This window comes from Caretta caretta, chromosome 6, assembly GCF_965140235.1.
Source record: "Caretta caretta isolate rCarCar2 chromosome 6, rCarCar1.hap1, whole genome shotgun sequence".
NCBI lineage: Eukaryota > Metazoa > Chordata > Testudines > Cheloniidae > Caretta > Caretta caretta.
The window spans coordinates 61,262,644-61,274,872 of NC_134211.1; the positions used below are offsets into that span (position 1 = coordinate 61,262,644).

Consider the following 12,229-nt stretch of genomic DNA (forward strand, 5'->3'; position numbering starts at 1 on the left):
CTTGAACTTCTCAGGTGGGTCGTTCAAAACCTTGGGATACAGATGGAAGAGGTCACTGAAGTGTCAGATCTAATGGTGGACGTTTTATCCCTGGCATTTTATCATCAGGGTGGCCCTTTCCCTGATTAAAACCATTCAGAAGAACACAAAAACTCTCTGGCAAACACCATCCTCTCTGGCTCCTACAGCTAAAGGAGTCAAGAGAAAGTACTTTGTGTCCTCCAAGGTCCACCCCCCACCAGACTCATTGATGGTGGTGGCTGTCAATGAGAGGGAGAGTCAAGGGCAACAAGGGCCTACCCCTCAAGCTAAGGTTGCAAAGAAGCTGGACCTCTTCGGGAGGAAGATAAACTCCACCAGTGGGCTCTAGCTTCAAATCGCAAACCAGCCATCGATCCTTAGCCGTTTTAACTTTAAGTCATGGGACGCAATGTCAAAATTTTCAGACCTTGTCCCACCAGACTCTAAGCCAGAATCCTTGGCTCTCATGGATGAGGGCAAGACAGTCACCAGAATGTCGCTGCAAGTGGCATTAGACTCGGCAGTCTCTACAATGCAAGTGATGTCCTTGGGCATCGCAATGTGCCATTGCTCATGGCTGCAGGCCTCCCCAGGGAGGTCCAACAGGCAATTCAGGATCTCCTGTTTGAGGGGGCCACATTATTTTCAGAGAAAATGGACTTGAGACTCCACAGTTTGAAAGACTCCCGAGCCACTCTGAGATCGCTGGGACTCCTGCCACCCAGCATAGACAATTTAGGCCTCATCCCATGACACGACTATACCAGGGGCAGTCTAAGCAGGACCAGAACTGTAGGCAACCTAGAAATCTGAATCGCCGTCGCCAACCCCAGCCCCCAAACAACAGGGGCTCTGGGTCGAACAGGCAACCACCAGGCCCTAGGCAGACCTTTTGAGGATGTGCTTGAGGACATTATACCAACCTCCCAACTGGATCCTTGTTTCCTGTTTTTGGCACATCTGTCCCATTTCTACTGAGTGTGGTCCCAAATCACCTCAGACAGTTGGGTCCTCCACCTGGTAGAAATGGGATATTCTCTCCAATTTTTCTCTCTCACCCTCTCACCCCCCTTCACTCATCTAGGAGGTACAAATCCTCCTATCAGCGGGGGCTGTGGAGGAGGTTCCGCTGGAGCTCAGCAGAAAAGGTTTTACTCCCTTTATTTCCTAATACCAAAACAAAGGGGGCCTCAGACCCATCTTGGACCTGCGCAATCTCAACAAGTTAATGAAGAAACTAAAGTTTCTTAGGGTCTCTTTGGCCACTATCTTCCTGTCCCTGGATCCTGCAGATTGGTATGCTGTCCTTGACTTGAAGGATGCATACTTCCACATTTCCATAATCCCGCCACACAGGTGCTTCTTAAGGTTTGTAGTCTGGAGTTCCCACTACCAATTTACAGTACTACCATTCAGCCTATCATCAGCACCTCGGGTGTTCGCCAAATGTATATCGGTCATGCCGCTTTTCTGTGGAAGAGGCGGGTTCAGGTATTTCCTTTCCTAGACGAGTGGCTAGTCAAGGGCCAGTCCAACAGACTGTGGATCAACGTGTCTGCCTCATAAGATCCACCTTCAGCGCATGGGTCCTAAACACTCAAAAGTCAACGCTCATCCTTATTCAGAGAATAGAGTTCATAGGGGCAGTGCTAGACTAAAGACAGGCCAGAGCGTTCCTACCTCAATCCCGCTTCCAGACCATTCATGACATCATACAGGACCTCAAACGATTCCCTATAACCACAGTAAGAAGTTGCTTAAAACTCCTAGGTCACATGGCATCTTGCACGTATGTAGCGCAACATGTGAGGCTCAGACTCAGACCTCTCCAAGCTTGGCTAGCATCGGTGTATCAACCGAGAAGGCATAGCTTAGACAAGGTGGTTACCCTTCCACTGGGTGTTCTCAGGTCTCTTTACTGGTGGCTCGACCCGCACCTGGTGTGTGCAGGGTTTGCATTCTCCAAACCCTGTTCCTGACCACAGACTCCTCGGCCATGGGGTGGAAGGCGCACTTTGGAGAGCACAGAACTCAGGGTCTCTGGTCTCCGAAGGAACTGATGCTTTACATCAAATGTGAGGGAGCTCAGGGCAGTCCAGCTGGCATGTCAGGCATTTTGGCCTCTCCTGGAGGGCAAGTGCATTTCGGTCCTGACAGACAATAAAACAGTGATGTTTTATATCAACAGACAGGGGGAGCATGTGCCTCTCCCCTGTGTCAGGAAGCCCTCAAGCTCTGGGAGTTCTGCATAGCAGACTCCATATTTTTGGAAGCGTCCTATCTTCCACGGTCGCAGAATGAACTAGCAGACTATCTCAGCAGGTCTTTTCACAATCACGAGTGGTCTATCCACTTGGATGTAATAAGCAATATCTTCCAACTGTGGGGAATTCCCCAGATTGATCTGTTCGCCACAAGGACCAACAGGAAGTGCCTACAATTCTGCCCCTTCCTGAACCACAGCCCAGGTTCATTGGCAAATGCTTTTCTGCTTCCATGGAAGGAATGCCTTTTCTACCCGTTCCCTCCTATGCCACTGATTCACAAGGTCTTTTTCCCAAAACCTCATGCCAATAGCTGCAAGCAGAGGCTCCACTCCCTGGAAGTGCGGCATGCACTGGCATTTTACATTAAATGAACTAAGCCATTCTGCAAGTCGAACCAGCTGTTTGTTGCGGTAGCAGACAGGATGAAAGGCCTCCCAGTGTCCACGCAAAGGATATAATCGTGGATCATATCCTGTATACAGACTTGTTACGACCTGGCAAAGGTCCCTGCCCCCACTCTGACTGTGTACTCCACCAGAGCCCAGGCATCCTCGGTGGCCTTCCTGGCCTAGATACTGATCCAGGAGATATGTAGAGCAGCAACATGGTCTTCGGTCCACACCTTCCCATCACATTATGCCATCGCCCAGCACGCCAGGGACAATCATAGAATATCAGGGTTGGAAGGGACCTCAGGAAGTCATCTAGTCCAACCCCCTGCTCAAAGCAGGACCAATCCCCAATTAAATCATCCCAGCCAGGGCTTTGTCAAGCCTAACCTTAAAACCTCAAAGGAAGGAGATTCCACCACCTCCCTAGGTAACGCATTCCAGTGCTTCACCACCCTCCTAGTGAAAAAGTTTTTCCTAATATCCAACTAAACCTCCCCCACTGCAACTTGAGACCATTACTCCTTGTCCTGTCATCTGCTGCCACTGAGAACAGTCTAGATCCATCCTCTTCAGAACCCCCTTTCAGGAAGTTGAAAGCAGCTATCAAATCCCCCCTCATTCTCCTCTTCTGCAGACTAAACAATCCCAGTTCCCTCAGCCTCTCCTCGTAAGTCATGTGTTCCAGTCACCTAATCATTTTTGTTGCCCTCTGCTGGATGCTTTCCAATTTTTCCACATTCTTCTTGTAGTGTGGGGCCCAAAACTGGACACAGTACTCCAGATGAGGCCTCACCAATGTCGAATAGAGGGGAACGATCACGTCCCTCAATCTGCTGGCAATGCCCCTACTTATACAGCCCAAAATGCCATTAGCCTTCTTGGCAACAAGGGCACACTGTTGACTCATATCCAGCTTCTCGTCCACTGTAACCCCTAGGTCCTTTTATGCACAACTGCTGCCTAGCCACTTGGTCCCTAGTCTGTAACAGTGCATGGGATTCTTCCTTCCTAAGTGAAGGACTCTGCATTTGTCCTTGTTGAACCTCATCAGATTTTTTTGGCCCAATCCTCTAATTTGTCTAGATCCCTCTGTATCCTATCCCTCCCCTCCAGCGTATCTACCACTCCTCCCAGTTTAGTGTCATTTGCAAACTTGCTGAGGGTGCAGTCCACGCCATCCTCCAGATCATTTATGAAGATGTTGAAGAAAACCAGCCCCAGGACTGAACCTTGGGGCACTCCGCCTGATACCGGCTGCTAACTAGACGTGGAGCCATTGATCGCTACCCGTTGAGCCCGACGATCTAGCCAGTTTTCTATCCACCTTATAGTCCATTCATCCAGCCCATACTTCTTTAACTTGCTGGCAAGAACACTGTGGGAGACAGTGTCAAAAGCTTTGCTAAAGTCCAGGAACAACACGTCCACTGCTTTCCCCTCATCCACAGAGCCAGTTATCTCATCATAGAAGGCAATTAGATTAGTCAGGCATGACTTGCCCTTGGTGAATCCATGCTTACTGTTCCTGATCACTTTCCTCTCCTCTAAGTGCTTCAAAATTGATTCCTTGAGGACTTGCTCCATGATTTTTCCAGGGACTGAGGTGAGGCCTATAGTTCCCCAGATCCTCCTTCTTCCCTTTTTTAAAGATGAGCACTGCATTAGCCTTTTTCCAGTCATCCGGGACCTCCCCCGATCGCCATGAGTTTTCAAAGATAATGGCCAATGGCTCTGCAATCACATCCGCCAACTCCTTTAGCACCCTCAGATGCAGCTCATCCAGACCCATGGACTTGTGCTCATCCAGCTTTTCTAAGTAGTCCTGAACCACTTCATTCTCCACAGAGGGCTGGTCACCTTCTCCCCATGCTGTGCTGCCCAGTGCAGTAGTCTGGCGTGAAGACAGAGGCAAAAAAAGCATTGAATACATTAGCTTTTTCCACATCCTCTGTCACTAGGTTGCCTCCCTCATTCAGTAAGGGGCCCCTTACAATGCAGTATTCGGCAGGACTATGCTTCAATCAGTGATTCCATGAACCCTGACCCCACCTCCTAGGTAAGGCTTGGGAGTCACCTAATTGGAATCGATATGAGCAAGCACTCAAAGAAGAAGAAACGGTTACTCACCTTCTTGTAACTGTTGTTCTTTGAGATGTGTTGTTCATATCCATTCTAAACCCACCCGCCTTCCCCTCTTTTGGAGTATCTGGCAAGAAGGAACTGGGGAGGTGGTGGGTCAGCAAGGCCCTATATGCAGTACCATGAAGGTGTGACTCCAGGGGGCTTCAGAGCCGACTTGACGGATGCTGCTAGGGGAAAAACCTTCCGGTAAACTGTGCATGTGGTGTGCACACACTAATTGGAACGGATATGAGCAATACATCTCGAAGAACAACAGTTACAAGAAGGTGAGGAACCATTTCTTGGGTTGGGAGGAGCACATCTCAATGCATACTTCTCAGAGCGGATGGTCATCTTACAAACTCACTCTACACATCAAGTTGATGGAACTCAGGGCAGTCAGGAATACCTGTCTCCATTTTATGCCATTGATCAGGGGCAAATTTGTTAAGATCATGACAGACAAAGAGTCATGCATGGTTTATATCTGTTGTCAAGGGGGAGCTAGTTCACCCTCCCTCTGCACTGAAGCAATGAGACTCTGGAATTGGTGCATATGAAATCACCTCAGCATCTCAGCAGCTTACCTGCTGGGCATTTGAAACATCACCACAGATACCCTTAGCGGACGCTTCTCTCAGGATCATAAGTGGGAGATCCCTTTATGCCCCACCACGTATTTCAGTGTTGGGGCATCCTACAGATAGCCCTGTTCACCATGATCAGAAACAGGAAGTGCTTCCAGTTCTGCTCGAGAGGGGGACTGAGTCGCCACTCCTTGGGAGATGCGTTTCTCCTTCACTGGACTTTGAGTCTCTTGTATGTGTTTCCTCCAATCCTCTAATATCCAAGCTGCTGATCAAGATGAGGAAAGACAAAGCCAGAGTTTTTCTGGTGTTTCCAACATGGCCAAGACAAGCATGGTTTTCTTACCTAATCCAGTTGGCTGCTTATCAACTGATCACCTTCCGATCATCCCCCATCTTCTCTCTTAGGATGCCAGTCAAATTCTTCACCCAACCTCAAGATTCTTCACCTCAGGGCATGGCTGATCAGTGGTTCGCGGGAGGAAGTGAGAAGAGTATTGTTACATAATAGGAAGCAGTCTATCTGTCATAGCTACAAAAGTGGATGAGACTCAGCCACTGATCAGACCTAAGAAACCTTCTACCTGCATCCGCTTCACTGTCAGATATACTAGATTACATCCTAGAACTAAAGAAGCCAGTTTTGTCTTTGAGTTCAATTAGGATACATTTGGCAGCTATTACAGCCTTCCATTTCCCAGTAGAGGGCTTTTCAGTGTTCAGACATCTGATGATGGTGAGATTTCTCAAGGGGTTGGGGAATCTCTTTCCAAGAGAGAAACATCCTGCCCGGGTTTGGGACCTTAACATGGTGATTATATGCTTTATGAGGCCTCCCTTTGATCCGGTGGCAACCTATCAACTGATCTATGAAAACGGCCTTCGTGGTAGCCATTACTTCTGCACAAAGAGTTGGGGAGAATAGGGGCTGTGATGGCATATCCCCCCTTCAGAGTATTCTTCAAGGACAAGATCACATCATGACCACATCCCAAATTTTTACTGAAGGTGTCACCTAACTTCCACATTAACCAGTCTATTCATCTTCCAGTGTTCTTTCCTAAACCACACCTGAACAAGGAGGATGTGATATTACATACACTCAATGTCAGAAGTGTATTAGCCTTGGACAGGACTAAGTCGTTTAGAAAATCTCCCTGATTCTTTGTGTCTATGGTGGACAGATCTCCAGTTTCCAAGCAAAGACTCTTTAGATAGATATCTGGCTATATTACTTTTTGTTATCAATCTAATGATCTCCAACCTCCTTCTAGAACAGTGGTTCCCGAACTTTAACAGCCTGCGAACCCCTTTCACTAAATTGTGAAATCTCGTGAACCCCATCCTAAAAATGAATATTTCCAGGGATTTAAGTTTAAATTTCCTTCGCACTCCGTGAGGCTCCTGCTGCTGGACCCCATTGACCGCCCCGGTCAACTGAGCTCCACTGAGCTCAGGCTGCAGGTCCCACTGACCGCTGGGACTTGGGCTGTCAGCCCCAACTGCCCAGCCCCACTATTCCTGGGGCTCAGGCTGCCAGCCCTGTGCAGAGCGCTGGGGTTCGGGCGGCCGGCTCCCCCGCTGACGGGGGCAGGGCTCAGGCTGCCAGCCCCAATTGCCCTGCCCTGCTCTCCCTGGGGCTCTGGCTGTCTGCCTTGCAACTGGGTCCCACCTGCAGCCTCCAATGCCCGGGGTCCTCTGGCTGCCACTGTTCTAGAGTGCTAACCCATTTAACTCTTTTGCTACTTCAGTAGCCTCTCTTATGAATTTCCCATTGCTGAGGTATGTAGAGCCGCAACTTGAACCTCCATACACACCTTTTCTGAATATGATGCAGTAATTCATGACTCAGCTTCTGATGCTGTGCTGTCTTTGATCTTGGACTTGACTCCAAAGTGCCCCCCACTTAGAGGGTTCTGCTTGAACCTGCTTGAGCACCCATAGGGACACTACTCAAAGAAGGAAGAGAGCTTACTGACCCTGTGCAGTAACTGTAGTTTTTCGAGATGTGCCCCCCTATGGGTACTTCACTACCTTCCCTCCTTCCCCTCTGCTTTGGAGTTCTCTGCTGTGGAGCTTTGAGGTAGTGAAGGAACTTAGGGCAGTTCATCTGTGCAGCTCTATATAGCCATGGTGCAGAACACGAAGTGGAACAGAGAATATCCGTGGCCTGAACGGGCACTGCTACCTGACATCTCTTATCAAAGGCACATGGGGCGTGTGGGCACCTGAAGGGGGGCACCCATGGGGACAACATCTTGAAGAACTACAGTTACTGCACAGGATGAGTAACCTCTCCTTCTGGGTCATAGGACCTCATGCACTTATGTAATACAGCAGGCCTGACTTCACCTATGCTCCATGCAAGATAGCATGTGGACATGAGAATGCAGATCGCCCCAAGAAGTCCTCTAATTGCTATATTGATGGAAGGACTGTCTCCAGGTATGCAAAGGAGTGCTGTTTTCTCCTCCTCTGCCTACCGAGAATGTTAGGAACCATTAGGAAAGGGATTTATAATAAAACAGTAAATATCATATAAATCCATGGTGTGCCCACACCTTGAATACTGTGTGTATTCTGCAGTTCTGGTTTCCCCATCTCAAAAAAGATATATTAGAATTGGAAAAAGTACAGAGAAGGGGAACAAAAATGATTGGGGTATGGAACAGCTTTCATATGAGGAGAGATTAAAAAGACTGGGACTGTTCAGCTTGGAAAAGAGACGACTAAGGGGGGATATGGTAGAGGTCTATAAAATCATGAATGGTGTGGAGGAAATGTTATTTACCCCTTCTCATAACATAAGAACCAGGGGTCACCCAATGAAATTTAATAGGCAGCAGGTTTAAAACAAACATAAATAAGTACTTCTTCACAGAACACACAATAAACTTGTTGAATTCATTGCCGGGAGATGTGGTGAAGGCCAAAAGTATAACTGAATGAAAAAAAGAATTAGATAAATTCATGGAGGATAGGTCCATCAATAGCTGTTAGCCAAGGATGCAACCCCATGTTCTGGGTGTTCCTGAACCTTTGATTGCTGGGACTGGACAACAGGGGATGGATAAATTGCCCTGTTCTGTTCACACCCTCTGAAGCCTCTGGCACCAGCCACTGTCGGAAGACAGGATACTGGCCTACATGGACCATTGGTCTGACCCATTATGGCCATTCTCATGTTCTATCTATACCATCTATCTATGAAAATAGCCTTTGTAGTAGCTATACCATCAGCTCTAAGGGTACGGGGGATTCAGGCTGTCATGGCTAATCCACCTTAAACAATGTTCTGTAAAGACAAAGTGACTGCTGAAATGTCTATCTAATTATATTAGATCACGTTATGAGTTAGCTAGAGTAGATCCACCCATGCAGGTTACAGCTCACTCCATCAGGGCTAGGAAGCTTCAACAGCTCCTCTGAGAAGCATAGCAGTTTCATAAATTTGCAAGGAAGCAACATGGGGTCAGTCTTTCACCTAGTATTATTCATTATTTGAGGACTTAAGAGCAGATGTTCACTTTGGCAGAGGTGTCCTGCAATCAATGTTTAAATAGGACTCTTAGCACTCATGTCCTGTTTATGAGTCACTGTGTGCAAGTCACCTAAAGTGAAATATATATGAACAGTCATTCAAAGAAAGAACAACTACTTATTTTACAATCACTGGTTCTTCGAGATATGTTGTCCACCTGGATTTCCATGATCTGTTATCTTTTCCAACTACTATGGAGTCTTATCCCAGCTGGGATTCTGTGTTGTCAAAAGAATGGAGGGACAGTGCTGCTCACTCCACCCTTCATGCCTTCAGGTTGGGGGGGAACTTGAGGGCACCCAGGATGCAAGCATGATCCCAATGAATACTGCTAGACAAAAGAACCCAATCTCACAAACATGGGGCACATGCACACCAGAAGTGCAATCCATGTGGACAATACATCTTGAAGAACCACAGTTACTATGAGGTAAGTAATTATCCATTGTCAACAGATTAAGATTGCATTATCATAACTCTTAATTTATTGGTTTTCAGAAGTTTACATATAGCCAATCTCCATATTTTGGAAGAGTACAAGACATCACAGGGAAACCTTAACTCTGCAACAGTGTTTTTGAGTGTTTAATTTAAACCAAAATCCTTTCTGCTTCTCTTTGATGTCTGTCCTGATGAAAATGCCCAATTTTCTGGCACTTTTTTAGAAAAGTAAAGGGTAATCACAGTGTGCTGTCCAATATTGTCTTACTCTACAAAACAGGTTCTAATGTTCCACATGGCAAGGTAGGTATTTCTGAACACATAATGGCTTGCCATGTTTGCCTGCATTGTAAAACAAGTGTCTAACTCATGGCATTGGGGTGCCTCAAGTACAAAAGGTGCTAATACAAAAATAAAATTCTTCTCCATTCTCAGCACAGTACAAATTCAGTGCTGACAACCTACCACTTTCTCACAGCTGAGCATTTTTATCATCCGCCCACTTGCAAAGCTTATAAAATTAAATATTTATACATATTGTGTAGTCTATAAATTAAACTGCCCCAGTGGATTTATTGGCATCAAGCAAATCACCAGAGCATTGAAATCCTGTGTATGTGAACACAAAAATTCTATCAGAAAGCAGAGCTCAGGCTTTCCTACCACTGTCTTGTTCACAGTACATAAACATGACATATTAATCGCTCGCTGATGTTCTGAAGAGGAGTAAAGGTTCTTGCACTACAGAAATTCCAAATAACCCCACCGAAATTTGGGCACACGAGTGGTTGCTACGGTGTGTTTTTTCTTATTACTTATCTGTTGGCGTAGTGCCATGTGCTTTACGATGCTGATTGATTTTCTCCCGGGAGAGGCTACTTCTGAAATATTGCTCGAACACAGCAGGTTGACTGAGAAAAGGGGAAGGAATCCCTGTGGTAAATAAGATCAACACACACCCCAAGGATATTGTATGGGGAAGACACATAAACAAAGCAGTCAAAAAAAAGCAAGGCAAAACTATGTATTCAGTGCAGGTTCCTTCTTAGTAAGCTCAGCTGGAAAGTAATTATTTTAAACTCTTTAAATTAGAGCACACATTGTAATACACTCATGATCAGCAGATCAAGAGAAACGAGAGGATGCTTGAACCATAATATGACAGAGTAATCGCTGCTGTGACGAGATCAGACTGTGGCATGGCCATTTTGTGAACCATTAAGAAACAGTGCAGACTGGTGAGAAATAAAAGCTGATTAATTTTGTTTGGTTAACACATCTGGAATTGTGTGACTTTTTTTGGTTTTTTTGTTTTTTGTTTGTTTGTTTGTTTGTTTTTAAAAAAACAGGGCACTGAAGAGCTAGAAGTACGAATTCTGGTGCAGGCTCGACCAGGCCAAGATATCAGGTCTGTAAATAACCTAGTTTTAAAATACTCTAATATCTCTTTAGAGAATATAATGGATAGTGCATTTTATAGTCATTGTTTTATCATAAACAGCACTGAAATTTTGAATTTATGACCAGGGCACAGATGCACACTCCTCACTTGGAGCTTGACCAGGGAACGAGTCATTTTGAATTATATTCTGGTTTTTTTTTTTCTTTTTTTATGATATGGTTTTCAGACCTATAGGACACGACATTAAAAGAGGTGAATGTGTGCTGGCTAAGGGAACCCACATGGGTCCATCGGAGATTGGTCTCTTAGCAACTGTTGGGGTAACGGAAGTAGAAGTTAACAAGTTTCCAGTCGTTGCAGTCATGTCAACAGGGAATGAGGTAAGAAAAATATCTTTAAACTCAAGACTTTTTAAATTTCTTTCTTCTGCAGGCACAGGAATAGTATTTTGGATAGTAATTCCCATCCTAATTCCAATTGGGCCTGTTTAAGTGGTGCTGAGCACCTAAGGATCAGGGAAGCAGTTCACATGTCTATGCATAAAAGCTCCTTAACCCTCTACACACAGGTCGCAAAAGAGATGATGCCTACTCTTAGCAGGTATATATTGTAGGAAGGAGCTGTGCATGAGACTGGTCTCTGCCAGAATATCTTTTTTAGCATATGATACAAAACTGTACTCCTACACGTTTTCTTTGCAGAGGCTTCAAATGCACTATAAAACCCAAATCCTCAGTAAAACTAGATGTTGTTTCTTCTAGTATGTTCACAGAAATATAAACAGCACCCAACTGGCCTGTAATTGTTCTCTTATTTCTAATATTCTTTGCAAAATTTTCAAAATTAGAAACATGAATGTTAAAGGATTTATGAAAGACAAGGTGGGTAAGGTAATATCTTAGTTGGTTCAATAAAAGATATTACCTCACCCATCTTGTCTCTCTAATATCCTGGGACCAACATGACTACAACAACACAGCATTCAAAGGATTTACACTAATACCAGGGGAATTTTTAAACAGCTGGTTTAGGTACTTGTGGGCAATAGCCCTGTGTGGAAGATGAGGCATTTGGACCAATTTCTATAAAAGACAACTTATATCTTTAATTGAATTAAAAGTCCTCATCTTTACCAACTAGAAAATCACTTTTATTATTGTAGCAACTGTGCTGTATTTAAAAAATCCAGTTACCTCAAACATGCATTTTGACCTAACATCTTGACTGTGCTCTTCTGAGGCAAACCTTTTGAACCCCCTGGCAGTATTCTCATCCTATTGGAAGCCTTTGATGTGTTTAAGTTTTAAATCTTTGATGTGTAAAATAGAGCCATAAAAATAAAGCTCTGTTCACATTTGTCCAAACCATTTCTGATTGATGCACCCTGTTGAAATACTTAATGCTTACACAACCCCAATGAAAGTTATTCTGTGACGGCAGAATGCCAACCCAGCTTA

General features: G+C 45.3%; 1 protein-coding gene across 26 annotated transcripts in view; it reads left to right on the forward strand.

Moving 5' to 3' along the window:
• GPHN (gephyrin) overlaps nucleotides 1–12,229 on the forward strand; it is a 587,889-nt gene that overhangs the window by 520,470 nt on the left and 55,190 nt on the right. For all 26 annotated transcript variants that reach the window (XM_048851950.2, XM_048851956.2, XM_048851955.2 and 23 more), the window contains 2 exons: nucleotides 10,720–10,778; nucleotides 10,999–11,152. In XM_048851950.2, the coding sequence (XP_048707907.1) occupies nucleotides 10,720–10,778; nucleotides 10,999–11,152 (213 nt within the window). The remainder of the gene's footprint in view (nucleotides 1–10,719; nucleotides 10,779–10,998; nucleotides 11,153–12,229) is intronic.